Source organism: Sturnus vulgaris, chromosome 3 (assembly GCF_052056855.1).
Source record: "Sturnus vulgaris isolate bStuVul1 chromosome 3, bStuVul1.hap1, whole genome shotgun sequence".
In the NCBI taxonomy this organism is placed as follows: domain Eukaryota; kingdom Metazoa; phylum Chordata; class Aves; order Passeriformes; family Sturnidae; genus Sturnus; species Sturnus vulgaris.
The window spans coordinates 37,645,516-37,666,320 of record NC_142245.1 but is presented as its reverse complement, the minus strand read 5'-3'; the positions used below and the strand labels follow the sequence as shown (position 1 = coordinate 37,666,320).

The 20,805-nt window shown below is 36.6% G+C and overlaps 1 protein-coding gene across 4 annotated transcripts in view; it reads right to left on the bottom strand.

Moving 5' to 3' along the window:
* Positions 1-20,805, bottom strand: part of BIRC6 (baculoviral IAP repeat containing 6) — a 171,078-nt gene that overhangs the window by 139,782 nt on the left and 10,491 nt on the right. For all 4 annotated transcript variants that reach the window (XM_014876424.2, XM_014876465.2, XM_014876433.2 and 1 more), the window contains exons 2-10: positions 15,966-16,147; positions 13,491-13,628; positions 12,908-13,101; positions 11,200-11,311; positions 10,448-10,530; positions 9,065-9,287; positions 8,791-8,951; positions 6,897-6,955; positions 4,806-6,200 (exon numbers count right to left, since the gene is read on the bottom strand). In XM_014876424.2, the coding sequence (XP_014731910.2) occupies positions 4,806-6,200; positions 6,897-6,955; positions 8,791-8,951; positions 9,065-9,287; positions 10,448-10,530; positions 11,200-11,311; positions 12,908-13,101; positions 13,491-13,628; positions 15,966-16,147 (2,547 nt within the window). The remainder of the gene's footprint in view (positions 1-4,805; positions 6,201-6,896; positions 6,956-8,790; positions 8,952-9,064; positions 9,288-10,447; positions 10,531-11,199; positions 11,312-12,907; positions 13,102-13,490; positions 13,629-15,965; positions 16,148-20,805) is intronic.

The following is a 20,805-nucleotide window of genomic DNA, read 5'->3' as shown; positions in this document are numbered from 1 at the left end:
ACACAATGACACATTTGAACAATATCCAATTAGTTAAAAGGAACTAGAAAACAAAGCCATACCACAGGAAACTATGCACTAATCAATTTACAGTCTCCTCCTTCTCTTGTCACTGGTTGGCTCTAAATGTGCAAGTTCAGAACACTTGAAAAATGTCATCAAAAAAGCTATGCCAAAACCTCACTTGGAGATGCTCCAATTTAAACTACTCTAGGAGATAAAATTCTGCCTCGACTTTGAAAAAAATAAAATGCAATTGAATAGGGACAAGTGAGAGTTACTATGCCTAGAAAGAAATAATTAAAAGCCCTGTTACAGTAAGAAAAAAAAAAAATCAGCTAGACAGCAGTTCTATAAGAGAGGTTCTTGTGAGTCATCTGATAAACCTCATTCAATTTTCTGCTCAAAAGTGCAAACATTCCACTATGTATTCACATATGGTATGTACAGACTCCAGGGCAGCTTGAGGAATTCATCTGTAGGATTACTGGGCCTGGTTTTGCATCTCTCATCAAGAAACTTGTGGACTGACTTGATCACATCTTTTGAGAGGGGAAAGTAAAGGCTGCTTTGTTTTTTTCTTCTTTTGTAAGTTTGAAAAGATTGGAGATATTCAGCTTGAGAAAATGAATGGTTGGAGAAGGACAGCACCTAAATAAACTGAATTTCCCTCCATTTTTAAAGAAATCTCTTTGCCATATTCATAATGAATGATACAACAGATACAACTCCAGTGACAAAGATGACAGAGGCTAAACACTAGTGAAAAAAATCATCATCAAGGACAGCATGCAGCAGGAGAAATTTCATGAGCAGACTGTTAAATCCATCTTGAAGATGTTTGAAAACAGTGATCAGTATTCTGTTTCTGAATGGGTAAGTGTAATTGACCCTGACTTGAAGATGAGCTCTTAGCACCACTTCCAACATTAATTCTGATGTGGAAAATACCTTGACCTCTCTCTAATCCTATTGGACTTCATTTCTGAAAAAGGGAAAACTGAAACTACTGAATTCATTCCTGAACTTCAAATACACAGCACACAGGGCAGAAAAAGCCTACTGACAAGGAAGATGCTAAGATACCCAAACTAAATTAGAAAAAAACTACAGAGTATGAGAACTACACTATTTACAACGTAAGAGCAAGAAAGCTGCTATAAATGAAAGGTACACCATTTGGGGGAATCAATTCCCAAATGTATCCAAGTGCCATCCAGTTCTGCCAGGCTTGCAGGTAAGCACAGGCAACTCACTTTGGGCATACAAAAATCTAGCCTGAAAAAATACTTCTTCCGACAAGAGGGAGGAACTAAAATATTCTTGTTATATTGTAGCTCCTATAAAATGTTATAATGTTACACATTCAAAATTTCAGGCAAGCACAATCCAGCAATAAGAAACTATATCTAGCAATAAGAAACAATATCTGACCCTCTTAAACACAAGATAATAGACTTGAAATATCAAAATACCACCCTACAGTTGTATCCCTATTCAAAAACAGTACCTGCTGCTTAGTTTTCGAATAAAGAAAATACTTATGTTCTTATTATTTTGAACGTTATAAAAGCAGAGTTTAGACTCTTATCATATTAATGACACAAGAGAAAACATCTGAACCCCCATATGAGAGCAGACAAAGCACTACTAAGAGGGATATTAAATGTAGTCTACCTTGGCCAAGGGGAAGAGAATAAAGCAAAATACAGAGGAGATTAAAGTTCACTATGCTTGCTTAACAGAACTGGAACCAAGAATATACTTGTACACTTTTCTCACCAGGGGTCAAGCTCAGGTAATCCTTGCAGAAACAGGTAAGTACCTGAAGCTGACACCAAGAGGTAAAATTCTGAAGTGACTCACAAAGATGGATGATGTCAAAAGTAGGTCTAAAACATCTTTCCATAAAACCACTCCAGATCTGAAGCACCCATTCACACAGAGGCTTCCTTTTCAGTCATATCTTAGAGGCAGATATGGAAAAAATTTATATAATCTACCAATGAAAATAATACATCAACCAGCAGGAGAAACAGAAGAAAATGCTATTTTGCATTCAGAATTTTCAGACATTAAAGTACCTCTTTGCCTACTCTGAGGTCCCAAACAAGTAAACAGGAAAGAATACGCTGCTCATGCCTGAGTATTTTCCACCATCATCCAAACATTTCCAACGCATCTATGCTCCAAAACTTTCACTTAACATTTTCATTTATGTCTTTGCACTACAAGTTCCTTTCTAGAATATGTTGAACACATCAGTGAATACATTCTACTTTCAGAGTATTTTTTTAATGCTGTCAGACTACAGGCACCATCCCACTCGTGGCAGTAAACCTAGAGGAGCAAACACACCTCAAGGTGATTTGCAAAGAAGCCTAAGAAAACAGCACTTAAGAAAAATAACAGCAAAACCCTCCATCTTCAGCCACCTAGCTAAGCAAGAAATTCTACCCATTTAAAGCAAAAGTTTAAAGGATGATTATTATTCAAGAAAAAGAAAATTATGCAAAGCCTATTCCATATATTAAGCTATTCAAACATACAATAAGACAGACGATTAAAAAAGCTATATTAATAGTTGAGGTTCTTGATTTGCTTTTTCTTCTAGTGTTCCTGAATTTTAAATCTTTTATGCCTTTTTAATAAATCTTTCAGTTGAAGTAATTCTTTATCAAGTGATGTATTTTGGCATAAATGTTTTGACTCTGAGGCTTCAGACATACCTAGCATCAGATCCTGAAATCCAGACTTCTAATGCACATTGACTCCTAAGTATTTATGACGGTTTGGACTTAATTTCTCAAAAGTGACAAAAATATAACAATGACTGAAATGTTAAAAAAGAAATAGAATTTGAAAGCCTCTAAAGACGTAAAAGCAATGAAAATAATGAACTCTAAAGTCCATGGTTGAGAAGAAAATGCAAGTTCCAAATAGAAGTGTAGTGGGCGTAAATGAAAAATAAGAATAATTAGTGGATTTTTTTTTTAAAGTAAACTAAGTAGTATATTCAAAAGAGGACCCTGGTAGGCTGACTTGATACCTGTAGCATACTGGGCTACAGAAGGAAAAAACCCCAAAATCTCAGTCATCCTAAGGGCAGCATGAACTAAAGAATTCCAAAAAAGCTATTGATAAATTACTAGATGGATATTATAATACTGAAATTTACTGCAAAAACAGAATTATGTGCTTGTACATTCCAAGGAAGATGGAAGTATTCTTCAGTCAATAACAGAGATGGTGGTTATCTAGGCAGAGACAAAATATTCCTACAAATATAAAATGCTTCCAGCTCAGAGACTTGTATATCTTACACTCCATGCCCCAAAGAGATTCAGATAAAACCAAAAGCTACAAGAACACGATTACCACAACACACTAACATTGGATGAAAAAGTACCATGTACAATAAGCCCTTTAACTTCTATCATGAATCTTGAAACGTAAGAAAGGCAAAACAGATTTGATGAAAGAAAGAAATTGATAGCAATAAAATTCTTTAGGGAAAAAAATTCTGTTTGGAGGTCTTTTCAATGAGATCACAGTTTGATCAACTAAGTATAATTATGACATGATATGATGCAACAGTTTTCAAAGGCAATTAACCTTTCATTAGAGTTCCACTTTAACTAGGGAAAAGCATGCATGATTAAATACAGCTGAAACAGTTTAATAGATATTTCTTCAGCAGCAGTCACCAAAAGAGAACAATTTAGTAAATATTAACGTTACCCTTGACAATCTGAAAACAAAAATACTAGTTACTAAGTTCCAATGTTCTCATTAGTATTTAAAAAGCAAATCTGAAATACCCACTACTAGAAATCTTTGTAGGTGAGTGAGAAACACGAGCCTTTAAGAAAACTGAGATGTCTATAATAAACTTGATGTTGTCTGGTGGAAATAACAATTAAATCTGATTTAACAACTGCTCATAGGAGGACTTTAGTGTGACACAATCATGAAAGGAAAAAAGGTATCAATTTCAATTCTTCTAGTAAAGAGGGAGCTCAAGATGATATTGGTGGGAATTTATTTTAAATGTATAAAGCATCCCATCAGCTTAGCCCTTCTGAGAGCCTAAGCATTTTCTCCAGAGCTGTAATCAACTGCAAATGAACTAAACAGAACACTGGGACATGGAGGAACTCAGCTGGATGACACCCATAGCTGTTTCCAGTGCTCCAGTCGGTCACAAGGAAATGGGGACTTGTGTGGTGGTTTAGGAACTTTCACAAAGTAGTTGTTAACTGGACTTGAGTTACACTCCCCTCCTACCTGCCCTCTTCCCCAAAATGCCTTGTGTTCACTTGGAAAAAAAGACCTGAGAATCACGCATGGATAGTCTGGCTCTAACACTCAAGAAAGTAAAATCCCGATTGCAAAAAGTTGAAGCAGAATCAGCAGCATGCTACCTGAATGAAAATAGGCTGGGATAAGGTATAAAAGCATTATCTTCTCTGCTGTCTTCAATATCATCAATTACAGTCTGAAGACATTTTTCTGAAATGGGGCTTATCTAACATAGAAATAATTACATACGAGAATGACTTCTATTTGTTTTGGACTTAAGAAAACCTGTGCCTCTTCAAAAATCAAGACAAACACGAGAATTACTGCCATTCTAGAGATTAAAACTGACTTTTAAGGTGAGGAATTAACTAGAGTCCATGCTTCTTAGACCATTAAGCTGTATGCAAATTCAGTGGAATTTGAAATTTAGATTCTAAATTCTGTAACATAATCCAAATACATTAAAATCAGTAACTTTAAAAAAATTTGAAGAAAAGTCTTACCTTTGGTGCATGCACATAATCTGTCGGTGCCCGAACAGTATATCACAGAGACAAACATATCTGGTTCCTCAGTGCCCTCTTTTTTAGGTGGCTCCACTTTGGCCAGAATTTCAAAGTTTGAAAGATCTAGTATTTTTACATATCCTCCCTGAGTAGTTATTACCAGGTGCCCAAGAGTAGAGATCTCAGATCTTCTCTCCCTCCCATTGCCGTTTTTAGAAGTTAATTGTATTTCCTCTACAGGCTCCTCACAGTCGTCCTCTCGATTATCCAATATATCTGGTGGGAGCAAAATCATTGAGGTAATTGTGTCTTGAGGGTCTTTGATATGCTGGATTTTTACTGGTTCCTCCTCTAGAGTAACTATTCTAGTGGCATAATTCATCTTATAAAGCACTAGGTATCCACCACTAACACTTCTCTGCTCAGGCTGAATTATTAAAGGAGTTGGTACATCTGCTGGTGACTCATGCTGGATTACATCAATACTCGTGCCATTCACTACAGCAAGACTTGATTCTAGTTCCCCTTTCCTTCTATTACATAGTGCCGAGTTTAATTTATTTAAATTATTCAAGGCCTCTACTTGATTTATTGCACTCAGAGATTCGACAGGACAAGTCCGCAGTCCTACTAACAGATGAACTCCATCTGCACAAGGTGTGATTGAATCTACACACAGGTTCTCCTCCTCTGCAAACTTGGGCAGACGCAGGCACTGAACCAAAGTCCCAGGCTTGGGAACCATGGAGCTCCACTTGTCCGAGTCCGGAGATGTCAGGTTGGCTGCAGCATCTGCAAACTGCTGAATGTAAGTCACAGGGGGGTCCTGCAACAGCAACTGTTCCTGACTGTCCAGCTCCATTTCAATGATCTGTGGAACTGTGAAACCATCATCGTGTATACTTTTACTCATAATATTGTTCATCTGTGAAAAGAGTTTTCCTGCTTTTTCATCAGACTCCTTAATGCTGTACAGCAGCAATACAGGCAAAGTCCTCCTTACCAGAGGGGAATTCAGTTCTGAATTAGTGCAGGATTCATTGTCAGTTGATCCCTGTTCTGAGACACTCTCACCTCGAGTCCTGCTTAAGCCATCCAGTGATCTCTGAGAGTTACTGCTAACGGGAGAGGTAGCAGGTGATTTGTACGTTAATAGACCTCCAGCTAATAAACAAGGAAAGGGAATGTTGTGTTGTTCTAGATGTTTTTCCTTCATCTTTTCACTCTTACAGTTGGCCAAACAGGGATTTGCCCCAAGTTCTTCTAGATCTTTAACTGTGTCCTCCAGAACATTTGCAACAATTTCCCACTGAAGTTTTTCAGGTTGCTGAAGAACGCTGAGAGCTGTTATATCAAGGCTGACTTCCATAGTTTCTTTTTGTGATGTATGCCCTTTAAAACAAAAACGTTTAACATAATTCCAATGCTCAAAAAATAAATATACTGCAAATATTACACTGCAAATAATACACTGCAAGTATTTGTTGGAAAAAGGGATTTTTTTCTACATCTTATGCTCTTTTTTTTTCCCACTTGGTGATCCTTACTCAAAGATGGAAACCAGATTATAGAAAATAACATTTAGTCTTCCCTCCCTCAAAATTTCTGACTCAACCTCTAAGAAAATAACACAAGAACACCATGCATAGTACTGTTCTGCTTCCATATAAAATCTTTATTCAGGAAGAAATACTTTATCAAAGTGCACACCCTTAGGGAAACAATCAAGACACAGGAACTCTTTCTGGCAATCCCCTGAATTTAAAGGGTTTTATACAGCTGTAATTTGTTTGTGCTCTAAGAAAGTTTTATCATCTTTGTTTGTGTACTTTATTGACAGCAAGATAAGCAATGCTTGTTCTCAAGTAAGACATTTATTAACTAATAAAGTGCAGTTCTTCTTTTCTCCTGCATGCAATCTCTCCACAAACTTAAATACTGGCATTCCTTTCAAGATAAATCCTCTTCCTTTTTTCTAATACAGTGAATATAATAATATTGGTTTTGACTGGGGTTTTTATAAGCCTGAAAGCATTTCCCCTTTCACCCCCAAACTATTACATATACAAGAGATCAGTTATAACCCACCTGTAACAGATTCCGATCTGGAATGCTCTTCACTGTCTGAATCCTCCAGTAAGTCATCGCTGAAAAAAATAATGCATGAATGCTTATTTTTAATTAAATTAGTAAAAAAATTAATAAAAAACACAATGTGTACTATAACTGGCCATTCCTTTTAGCCAGCATTCAGTTCATCCACTGTGAGTTCATCACAAACACCGACAACATAATTACTTTTTTCCTCCATTATTTAACCAGTAGACCAGATTTCTTTTCATCTTATTCTAGTATTTATTTCCTACAATTCAGGCATAAATGGAATTAAAATGAAAGCCAGTTCTCAGGAATCTTTCCAAGAAAAAGAAAACCATACAATTAGGATATTTGAAAATTAACACTGACATCTTCAAATTCCTCAAAATAATCTCTGGAAAGTGGAGCTGACAGACTAGTCTTCAACTCTACATGGCGATTTTGTAGCTAGTACTGAAACAAGGGATGAATAGTGTTGCTGGTTTTAGAAATACTGCCAGGTAAATAATTTTGTCGTAAAACCACAATCTGTTCAAGATACCTTTTCAAGAGATAAGGCCCCTGAGTAGTTCTAAGAATATATAAATAATTAATGCATCTGACTTTTCCCATCAAAGAACTTCTTTTCTATTACAGGCTCCTTACACACTGGAAAGACAGTAATCCCTTTGCAGCTTCAGGTACAACTACTCCTCAAAAGTCAGATCCTCAAAATTCAACAAACTGGATGCTTATTCCTCATATTCAAGAAACACATCTTTGTGGGGTCAAACCTGATCAACCTTCACTTCATAACATGGTAGACACAATTCTTTGATTTGTGGTAGACACAAATACTTTGATTCTGATCCAGCTTCCCCTTAAGCAGAGAAGCGACAGTAAATTTCATGTAGGTGAAGTGAAATGAAAAATGCTTAGTTCTAGGCAGTATGACTGTCCTTTATCCAGCTCTTAAATTTGGTTTAATTCTTTAACTATTAAGGAGTTCCCAGCCCTAAAGCTACATTAAGAGTCCAGGCAGCTGCTGATGCTGCCCATGTCAGCAGAACAAGCTTATTTTGCCCTGCACTACCATAGATACCACACCCAGCTTAAAACCAAAGATTTACATCCCTATGTATACAGCAGTATTGTTACCTTCTTCTTAACGCTGAAGTTTAAGAAGAAACTTTCTGAAAACTAGCAAGACCCCCCCGAGAGCTTTTGCTCTCAATTTTCCAACGGTTATTCATTCTATTGAGCTTTGGCAAGACCTGACAAGAGTTCCCAGCAACAGACTGCATGAAGCACGAGTGAAATACTACTTTTTCTCACATCACACTTTCTAAGTACTGGCATACCCCCTAGCTTATCCAAATCCTTGCAACAGGACTATCTAATTTTTAGAGTCTGTACCCATGTATTAAAAGTATGCAAGGAAGTACAAATTCCTAGCACATCCACACAGTTTATTTTCAGAACGACATAACCAGAAATTATGGAGAAGCAGTCAGAGAAAAACATGTTCCAGAAGTCCAGGAGGAGCCTTTACTTTCAAAACCTGAAATGCATAATCCGCAACTAAAATGAAAAGCTGATTCAAAACTTATATTCCGTTCTCTTTTTACTCTGCCTCTGAAACATGAGCATAGGGCAGCAATGAGATCTGCAATCTCTCTGCTAGTGGAGTATAAAACTGGAACAGCAGGAAACTGGCTTAAAAAATAGAAATTTAGATTAGTCTTTTTCAAGTGTTGAATTGTGTACAAATATAGAGTGACTAAAAATGTTATATCCATGAAAAGAAAATTACCAATCTTATGTTTCACAAAGCATGACTTTGCTAAATGGCATTTACCACTTACACAGAAGCATTTCATACTTCTCATTTGATAGACTGGCATACCTGTCTCCTTCTAATTTCGGTATGTCTGAGCAGCTAGAGGAATCTTCTAACCATGCTAGTGTTGGTCTCCTTGAGTCAACCCCTGAGCTCTGTTCTCCTGATAACATCAGTTGCTGCACAATAGCGGGATCATAGGCATTGATTTCAAATTTTAAGTGGACCTGAAAAACAACAACACAAAACAGAAGAGGTATTTGGGAGGATTTAGAATCGAGAAATGCCTTATCAGTAAATAGTTGATGAAAAATTATTTCAAATTATTTCTATTGCATACCTTCATAAGTTTGGAAACATCCCATATGCAGATCTTTCCTCGTTTTGTTGCAGCAGCTAGAAAATGAGGGCAACTTCCAGATCCAAAGCAGGTTATTCTGTCAGTGCCATCTGTGCAGGGAAATTGTGCTGGACTTGTTGCCAGCGTGACTGAAAGAGGTACATTCTGAGTGTGCTCACCCTTGACAAATGGGCAGTTTGGGGAATGTCTCTCATGTTCAGACCTTTCCAGATTAAAAACAAACACAGAAAATATTGATTTTTTTACTGTGAAAACGATACACAGCATGTACAAGCTAAGTCCTAGAAGTGAAGCTGAAACAGAACTGTTTGAACTGTATTGCAGTCAACCATACAAGAGAGCTCTGAAGTCACTAACATAGCTTTCCCTGCTGGTTCCCAATAGCAGACTCTATTAAAGACTTTGATCACTCAATGCACATTCATATTGAAATAGATCAATCTACACAATGCTCTTAACATAATTGGTCTATTAAAAAAAATTGTTCTATAGGCAGTAGCCAATCATGTCCCCATGCAGAAAAGCTCAGATTAAATTAATGTACATTAAGGCTCAAATGTTATGAGTAACTTTAGAAGCAATGTCCTCTTTCTAGCTCTACATCCACAAGTAAAAGAAATCAAAACTGAAAACAGTCCTGAATGTCACATTGACCAAGAGGCAAAAACTAATCTTGATATACAACTAAGGCAGAGATATGACAAGAGCAATTACACAGCTATAAAATGTCTTGAAAATCATAAGTGAAAGGAGTAAAAAAAAAAAAAAACTATGAAGATAGTATTACAAGGAAAAGTTTCCAGCAAGTCAGGAATCTGATGCGCTCAAGAAAAGATTATAAATTACGAACGAATCAAGAAAAAAAATACATTAAGAACACTTTAATCAGTGTAAGGCCCCACACATTTCTGTCGCTATGTACAATTTTAGATGATTCAGTAAGCTAGTAATGGATACTGCAACTTCACATAAAAGGCCAATATGCACAACACAGCCATGGCAGTTTTGGAACCTGAAAAGAGATGTACTCCAGTCACAATCCAATAGAAGACTCTGTTTAGATGCCCCCAAAGAAGTATTAGCTGACAACTCTCAAGAAGCGATTTGAAATGAAATAGCAAATCAGAATTAAGAAATAAAACCAACTACTTTTTGTTTTCTTTCAGTATTATACAGAAATTTGATATAGTACATCAAATCTTCTTGTGACTTATTCCATGGAATCATTTTGGAAACCCATTCTTGTCAATGACATCCTAAACTCACCAGAAATACCATTGAGATAAGTTGATTTTTGTCCTTTGAACATTTCTAACCTCTTCAGCACAAAATTAAGTGTACTTAACACATCATTAAACTTACCAGGGTTCATCTGTAGGCTCCCAGCACACCAAGCACACACTACAGGTAAAGCACATGGCTCTGTCATCTCCTGATGAAGCAGGCTATGAAAATAGGAAGAAACACTTGAAATTTATATAGCTATATACTACAAAACACTTTTAACTAGGTGATCAAGTTCTTTCCCTCTAGCGCCACAAATCTATTTTTTAAAGCAGGAATAATTTCAAGGAATGAAAAATGGAAATAAGCAAAAGTAGTGGAGTAAAACATTGAAGCTATATTTATTCACTAAGCTTTACAATTTAATGTGATCTGGGACCTCGGTTTCATACAATTAAGTTCTACTAGGAAAGTATGGTTATAGAATAACAGTGCCAAGCTTACTGCTTTTTTGCTGTAATTGTAATGTAAAAAAGGATTATTTACTCAATAATCTAACAAGGAGAAAGATTCTACATAACAACCAACTTCACTTCTATTACTGTTAACTCCGATTAATCTTGTATTTCAAAAGGTTTTATATGCTGAAATTCAGAACACTGTTTTCTGTGATATGTAAAAAGAAAAAAAAAAGAAGCAAACTCAAGGCACTAAAACGTCTTGAAACGTAAAAGAAAAAAAAAGAACTGAATGACAAAATTTTTATGGTTTATGCATAACTGAAGGAATCCATTAAAAAAGAAAAAAAAAAACTACTTAAAAACATCACCACCTTTTTTCCCCTGACCTCCACCTGGGGAACAAATACTAAGAACAACTAAATCTCTTACCTGGTGATAGAATCCAGCTTGAGCCATAGGATCTGGCTGTGCCCACCGATAACCCACATGAGGCCATGAAGTGAATGTCTCCCGTCTGTTAGCTTCACTATACATCAAAGACCTAGAAGGGTGAAAAACCTCTACATTACCCAAAATTGCCACTTAAAATTAAAAACCCAAACTATTTATAAGACTTTCAGTGCTTTAGTAGCCATTAAAAATAGCAAAACCAGTTGCCTATAACTTACACATAAAATTATAATTAACTATTACAGGAAACTTACAACCTTCCCTCACTTGGGCTCTTAAAGCATATTCCCAGTAAAAAATGAAAAGCCACACAACAACCTATGGATCTCAAAAACAGGATTAATAACATAAGCATCCAGGTAGCCTATTTGATCTACCTGCAAAAACCATTCTGCATCAAAGGCAGTTGGAGAATCTAGCCCAACAAAACTGTAAGAGAGTTGGATTTTTAACATAACTACTGTAAAAATTTGAGATTCTTAGTTAAACAGATATGAATATACACATTTTAAAATACTCTAAAGCAATATTTTAGGCTTAACTGAATACATGGTACAACCCCATCCAGTCATCATTCACAATATCCTATAATACTTGAAAATTTTAAACTACTACGTCCCAAAATATGAACCCTTCTGCAACTCAACAGTTGAAAAGCAAAGAAGTTCCTCTCTTTTCCACCTTCCCTCAATGCATGACCCTCATCTGCAACAGCACATGAGAAATGAGTATCAGTTTTTCTTTTCCCTTGACAGAGTTTTGTTCTCCCAAGAACTAGGGCTGGAAAGATACCCTATTTCCTGTTTCTGCTTCTCAGTTTCAGGAGATCTTTGCTGTCTTATAAGAGAATGGAAATATTAAACATTTCCTGCCAAGAAAGTAATCTATTCTAGCAACACCCACATAAGAGCTATCTTAATATGACATTACACCAGCTCAAGAGACAGATCTTGGGAGAGCTCTAATCAAAATACAGTATGGTGAGGTACAGGTAGGCCTGAAGGCTTGGGGAGGGAATGCTAAGAGATTAAATCAAATTCGTTAAATTATTTGAGGTGTAAGAAATGATAACACACATGCAAAATAATGTTTGTACAGACACTTTCAAAAGAGAATAATTTATAAACTTGAAAGATTTACCAGTATTCTAGCTAGTCTCAGCTCATGGGTTACTTGCTTGTGTATACATTACCACTTGGATCAGAAGGAGATAAAGCAGTAATCTGAGGTAAAATGTGCTATTACCCCAACCACATTGCAGGTGACTAGAGTTCAGAAGTAGCATACATAATGGTCTGCAAAGGTAACTTACTAAACTTCTAAACCATAAAACATAAGCATGACTCTTTCTTGTAAGAAGGAACAGCGATTGACTTCAGGATACAATGTAGTATGTATTTAAGGCTGCAATTGTTACCTTTCTGAAAGTAAAGATGGGATTAAGAGCAAAGTAAATTCGATTTGCAATAAAATTGAAACCCAGACTGTCTTGTGGCATCCAGAAAGGCTTTGCTAAATTCAGTAATATGTATGGCAGAGTGTGCATTAAACAGTTAATTAGCTGTATGTGTAAGAGCAACAAAGCACAGATCAAGACTTATTCTTTGGCAAGTAAGTTAAAGTCATCTAAGAGCTAATTCTGATACAACTAAGGGGTAAAATTCATCATTTATTTTGTCTTATATACCTGTCCACAGATCGCCCAGGTCCCACACCAAGCTCTGGTCGTGCACTGGGTAAGAGGTAAGATAACCTATCCATCACAGAGGATGCTACAGGTAAGGCAGCAATATTTTGATTTATCTTCTTGAGTTCATTTACAATGGCACTGGCGACAGACTTCAAAACATGATGAGGAAGGTGGAACGTAACCGTTGCCCACTAAATAAGAAAAAAAGTGTCTATGTTTTAAAATGTTAACATCTGAACAACAAACAGATCACCAGAGTGTCAAAACCAAAACCAAACACATGTGATATCAGGAAACAGAACAGACACACAAAAGCAACACGAACATAACACAAGGGAAGTCAGTAATTTCAGAAATTTTAAGCTCAGTTGGGTTTATTAGTTGACTTTACCAGCAAGCCACTAATTTTGTTTCTCTTACCAAGAGAAGTTTCACACTTTCCAAAATAAGGAACAGATAATACACTCCACTATCTTCAAACAAAATCCACCAGATTTTCTATGATTTTCTATGTTTTAATGGTAGACACACAAATTAGACACGGAAAGCCACGTTAGACAGTACAGAGACAAATTCTTACCTTTGCAACTTTATGATTTGCTGCTGTTTCATGTGAGGTATTTTTTAAACCATCCTTCAATTGTGTGATGAACAAATCATATCCCTCTGTACTAGAAACATCTACTTTTTCTATGCAAGCAGATAACAGCTGCTGAGCCTAAAATGCAGATGTACAAGCAAAGTTAGCATCCACACTAAGTAACTACAAGAATTATGCCTATTCCATTACTCTCGGAAATGTCCTTTGCCAGATCCTACTTTATCATATATTATATAAGCATCATTCCCATAAAAGATCCAGAGCTGAGTATGATGTTCCAAATTTAACTTCACAGGCCAACCAACAGATAAACTTCAGCAATGGTAACAGTAATTACTATAAATTCTCTCAAGGGTAATATTAACAATGTTAAACAAGTCAGTCATATAAATTAAAACTGAAGATCACTTAAAGCAAGCAATGAGGAGACACCTATTGCCCAATGCTTTCTCTTCAAAAGGATTCATTCAGCTTTAATGACAAAAAGTGATAGCAAGAACAAAAGTGTTGCCATTTTCTGAGCAGCTTTGTACCTTCAAAAAGGTAGATAATAATGAGAACAACAACACTGCAATAAAATTAGAGATAAGTTACTTCCAGTACTAATATAGTGAAACTGAAAAATGAGGCTAAGAAAAACCCAGGCTAGTTTAGAAGCTAGTTTTTAAAATTCAGAAATAATGCAACTAGAAAAGAATGCTATAACCATCCATTTACAGACACTTTCTTCCAAGTCTCATCTGTTTCCAGCTTATCCCTCTGTGTGCTAACTTCATGGTGACAGGTAAGATTTAAAGGTATGCTTAATGTGCAAGTCACAGAGTATTCTAATCTGCTGTTAGGTGGGTTAACATCTGAAAAACATTACAGGAATTCTTTCAAGTTACAATTACAGGGAAATATTTCCCAAGGACAATGCTCTGCCAGTCCTTTAAACAAACACAAGCTGCTCAAAACAGAACAGACCAAAAGGCCCCTTAGTTATGTCCTTGGGAAGTTCAGGGGAAGAAAGACTGAAATAAGGCAACCCAGCCCCCTAGCTAAGGTTGTATCAGAAGAATAACAGACTCTGGAAGTTCCAAAATTGTAGTGTTCTACAGCGAATTCAAAACAGGATAGAGGTTGCTTCATTACTTGTTAATGCTGACAATTAGAAATGCATACAGGTGCACTGCACTACCAGCAGATCAAACTACTTAAAAGACTACTGAAATTAAGTACAAAAATTTGCAGAAAAGTTCTAGAGACAAAGAAACACTAAACACCCTTCCATGGATGAAAGTTCTTGACCTTTCTGTGATGATATGTGGACATTTGTGTTCATATATTTGCTTACTATTTACAAAATTTTTCCAAGGTCTGGGTTACTCCCTCTTTAAAATTAAAAGTAAGAACTTGAGACTGATAATGTTTTGCTTCCTTCCTCACTGATCTCGTGACAGAGCTCCCAAAACTATTCCTACTGAACTCCACATATCTTTTTCTACAGTAAGGATCTTGACAGAGGAGTGCTGTAAATAAGGGTCTGTAAACTCTTTAGGACCAAAGAATCTTTGTGCCAAAAAACTGACACAAATTTATAGGTGTATTGAACCATATGAGACTGCAAACTCGTCACAGCAGACCTCATAAAAGCAAATCCTGACCTGACACTTCTTCACACTCAGCCACACATAGAGTAACCCACAAAGGGTATAAAAATTATGCCAGTGGGCAGCAAGCATCAGGAACCCAGAAAGCTCTCTTCAGAGAGCTCTATGAAACATTTTATTGCTGTTACTCCTACTCAAGTCACATAGTTAAAAACCTCATATACATATAACATTCATTGTTGATTCATAGTAAGCACATAAATAATTTACATCAATGCTGAGGATAAACAAATGCAACAAAATCCTAAGCATTACACTCTAAGCAGAAATGTCAACATTAGCTTCTCTTGAAGTCATACTAAGTGCTCAAACCACAAAGTACTGTGTTACAGCTGATACAAATATAAAAGGGAAGCCAGGTTTGCGCAGAAAAAAGTCTCTTGTTAGGCCAGCTGACCTTGCTAAGATTCCAGCTGTAATTCTTCACATGACAAAACACCTGATTTTATCTTTCTCTTCCTGAAAGATTATAACAACAAATCAGGGATGCCTAACAGGCCAGACTGACTTCTAGAAGTGCATATAGGTTCCATACACAAGTACTGACAAAGGTGGGAAATGAGTCCTTATCTATGGTCACTAAAAAGTTCTTTCATCTGAAATACTGTGGTCTTGAGACATGCTCTTACTTGAGATACAGGCAACTGTGAAAAGCTACGGCCCTGTGACAGCTAATAACTAAGAAACTTTTCCATTACATGCTGTTAATATCACTCTAGAAACTCAGAGTCAAATGTCTGGTTTCAGAATTTCTGACACAGTTATTTACATACCTTTTTTGTCCCCCCCGCCCCCATCTTACCTCTGTAACTGGCAATTCAAGCTGAACCACGTCATCTTGTTTTGAAACAGGCGTTTGCAGAGCTGTGTCTAACAGTAAGATGCCATTGAGATCTTTCCTACATCCCACTGCATAATCATCCACAAAGATCACTTTATCCACAGCAGAAATATACTGACATTTCACCCGTCCACCTGGTTTAGCTATAAAGGGAAGATAAAATGCAAGACTTAATTAGAAAAATGCTTTTATAGAAAGGACCTCTTATTTGTGTTTAGGGAAGTAATGCAATGCTTTAGCAAAATCTTTACTTGTTGAGATGATCAACAGCTAGCATTTTAGCAACCACAATTTTCACCAAGCTTTTATATTTCCTACATTAAAAAACAAACTACCAAAATCTATACATCCCATCAATAACTACAACCATTTTATTCCCACAGTGGAAGTCATTAATTTAAGTCCTCCTCCTACCAGGAGAACACAACTAGTGTTTTCAACTTAAAGCAAATGCCTGGCATACTTGATACAAGCTGACAGTCAATAATAAGAACTAAATTGTACAAACCAGCATGAACACTAAGACAAAATTGCTAAATTACCATTAAGGCTTATTAACACTACTTAATCAAGCAAAACAATACTTAAACTTCCAAAACTAAGTACAGCTTGTACCACGTACCAATACGTGGCATGTGTTCCTTGAGACACTCCAACAGCTCATTTCTGCTCAGTGCTGCATGTGCTGATGTCAGTAACAGGTTTGAGAAGTTTGGTGAAGGCAGAGGAAGAGTGCCAGCAGATAAATAAGGAAAAGGCTGTGGCAATGGATATTGTCCCCTAAAATGTTTATTGTTACTTGTCACTATTACGTGTCTAAAGCTGGATGGACTGCAGAACTAAATGCAATTCATGTAAAATGCCACCTGCATAGAAGGCAAACTGCTTTCTATCACAGAGTAAGCTGCCAATCCAGAAGCAGATTGTGTGTATGTTATAAATATATGGACACCTTCTCTAATGGCAGCTGAAAATGCTGCATCATCAACATAGATGTCTTCCTGTAGCACAGGAACAGGAGTTTCATTAAATTTTGCATTAATCATGTCCTGCCCATGTTCTCCTCTTTCCTTAGACACTGGATACTGTTTTTATTATAAATAATTTAAAAATCACCACTTTGGTAGCTAGCATACAGTAAAAAACATCCAGGTAAGGACATAATTCTGTCATCTTCCACTTGGATAGAGTTAAATGGAAATGAAAACTTCTGGAAATAAAGGGCATGTGAATCTGACCACATTTGTGGTATCCTCTCTTTGAAAATCCAGGTAAAGAAAAAACGTCAGCTGCTCTTCTCACCAAAATTTCAGAAACAATGACACATATACTCATATACACAACAAAGGACATAAGCCTTTGCCTGCATTAAGTAACTGCAATTGTAATCATTGATACAGCAGCCAGAAACACTTCAAGAGTCCGGAATCACTTGATAGTTGTGAAGTCTTTGGTGCTTGCTCAGCAAAAAAGGGCTCTCTGAATGGTAAATCAACTAATTCCATACTGTGTTTTTGCCAATACACTGGAGTTCCTCACACAACACCTTCTACAGCCAACACAGCTGCAGGCAAGGAAATAAACCATTCTACAGGAAAGTAAGTTTTGTCAAAAATTCAAATATAAGTTTTAACATCTTTAAAAGCATTAAGTTTCAACAACATACTGGAAACTATTATGCAAATAAACTGATGTACTAAACTAGAAACCTCAGTAGATTCTGATGGTGTTTGCAGACTACTCAGAGTGATCCAAGGGATGGATCACTACAGGACATTTTCTTTAACACATCACTTCTCTCCTCCTCCCCAATCCCAGAGAAAATGGGAAAAGCAGCTCACCCTTTCTGGCAGTGCCAACACCATGAACACTTTCTTTTGCATCTTCCTTCTTTCCTGTCAAGCACAGGAGTATGCTCACACCCTGTGCCTAGGAGTTCAGCAGCCTGCAGGAGCCCCAGTCATTGTGACTTTCCAGGCTAGACCATTCTTATTTTATCAATTTTGTAGTGATGTTAATGGAATCTCATGTCTAAAGCAGCAAACAGCTAATATCCCCTGAGTAAATGGTCCAAATCTTTAGAAGCCAACTAAGATGACTAACAAGGCAGATAACAGTATTTCTGCTCCATTGCAAAACAAAATAACAAGTTATAACTACAGAACAAGAAATATATTGCTTACCAGCTGTGATTTTCTCTGTGCTGACCAATATTCTGGTTGGTTGTATTGACAGAAAGTTTGGCCAAATTATCTCTAGAAAGTTTTTTTACAATTGTTGTTTTTATTTTATTTGAAGCACATAAAAACAAAACAGGCTCCCTTAGCATTAGTCTATGGAGCTTCAAGGAAATTATTCGATCAATTTTTAATGTTTTCCCAAAACCCGGAAAAACACATTCTGTAACTGACTAGTTTACACTGAATAGCCTCTGAATTGCTGAGAAGCTTTTTTGCAAATAGGAGTTTAATTTTAAAAGTTCACAAAACATATTTCAAGATTATTGTAATACTCATCACATAGACTACATATGGCTGACCATATGACCAAGAACCAGGAAACCAAAGAATATAAGAAGTCACCACTACAGAAGTAGTAACCTAGAAGTTATACCTAGAAAAGTTAAATCACCCTAAAGCATTGTCAAAAGTCTCCTTTCTAACTCAGGATCAATATTTTACAACGTGGTAAAGCACTCTGCCAATACCCTTTGAAAAACACACTGGTGCCCCTCTAAGATTATGTCCTGCCTGTCCAGCCTAAGTTTACTGGCAATAAATAGTGATCTACATCTTCACAAACCACAGCTAAAGTTTCACATAAAATCACTAAATTACTTAAGCTGGATCATCAAAACCCAACTGTTACTCTCATTTTAGCCCCAATTGCTTTAGCTGTAATTTACTTTGGAGAAAAAGCAGCCATTCAAAGTTTCAAATGATTTTGCTTTTCAGTCTTGGCACAAGTGAATCATAGCTTCTCCCAATATCTCCAGCCTATCTGCCTAGGATTAAAAACAAAACAACTCACAAAGAAGTCATTATACCTTTTGTCAGTTCCTACAAGGAAACCTGGCAGGCTGCTAGCATGCTAGAAGTGCAAATCCAATAGCATATTACACTATGGTATGTCATCTATCACAACATTAGAACTAGCAACCTAAAAACTTACAACCAAACAAACATCAGATTGCAGAAATTAAGAACCTGAGAAAAGGAACATTTCACCTCCACCTTCTTTGTTTCAAACAATACAGAACAGAGACCAGCAATTTCCTGGGATCAAAATCTGACCTATGAGAGTATTACAGAAAACTAGTCTGGAGAAGTCATAACAGTCTAAGCAGCATCTGTCATGCCCCTTGCCTGTGGGCATTAAGATGAACCAAACCAATTAGAGAATTACCCTTGCATTTCAAGAAATAGAACATTGAAAAAGTTTGTCTCCATCTCTCTGTTAAAGATAGATTCAGCCTCAAAGCTATAGAGCTAAAGAGAAGTAGCTGCCACCTGCATATGCTTGGCCACCATAATGAAGAGATATAGATTAATGCTGGCAGTAACACCTTTATCTTTTGTGATACTGGAAAAAGTTAATTCACCTAGAAAACTGCTAGCCAGGAATGGTACTAAAACATTTCAAAGTCAGTAATTCCCTTGACAAGAAGCTCCCAATGCAGAACAAAAATGCTCCTCCAAGAGTTTCTAAATAACAGTAAACTACCACTTACCTGCAGCTATAAAGTGGGAGTGGTAAACACATGCACTAATTCCATAATGCTAAGACCCGAGTCCAATCAAATATCTAAAGGTACATTCATAACTTTGATCTATGAATGTCACTAGGTCTTTAAATTAAGAATTAAAGTAACATTTTTAGAGAAACACAAATCCCATCAGCCCAGCAGAACACATACCTTATGTGCATCAATACCAGTTTCTGCATTTTCAATTTAAATGAAAATATCCAAACAAAATCTCAGTACTCATTTCAAAATACTGCAAGCATGGGAAAAATAAATGAATGAAGTTTCAGGAGATCAAAAGCCCTATCTATTCAATTCATTCTGTACTATAAGATTTGAGCATCAAGCTACTTCAAAGAGAATCCAAAACTTAAGATCAGGTTAGTGAATAGCAAAACTATCCTATCCATTTGAGACAAAACCACTTCCTGCTAGAACCTCACTCAGCTATTTCTCACATATTTTCCACCTCTACCTTGGATTAAAAAAACCTTACCTATCAGTTGTCATTTGTTACAAGGCAAGTGCCTTTCTTATTGCTACCATTTCATGCAATCATAAAACCAACTGGACGTTAGCAAGTATAACACCTAATTACATGCTAGCTAAACAATCTGCCAAGACAAGCGTATCAGAACACTTGCAGTTTGAGGAAGTTCTGCAATACAAATAAAAAAAAAATCCTGTCCTAAAGTTCAACTTGCTGTCTTAATTTGCTATATTTGCAGGAATCTATTTTGAACTAATACTACAGAAAATCACAACTATGGACGAGCTGCAAAAGGTTCACACAAAAGAGGATAAAGAGCAAATCACTGCAAGTCTGGTCTAAAAATAAAGTTGCCTCCAAATTAATTCACATCAGTGGCTCCCAATTGAAACAAAGACATGGTGGTTATGAACAGTTGGGAACACCATAACGAGAAGATGTCTAATGCCTGGCCAAATCAGGCCATGACCCCTCATAATTACTGAATTTATCAGTTTGAGATTCTCCCTCGTTCCTCCTCTTCTCTTCCTCATGTACATCTACTGTGGATACTTCAGCAGTGTAGT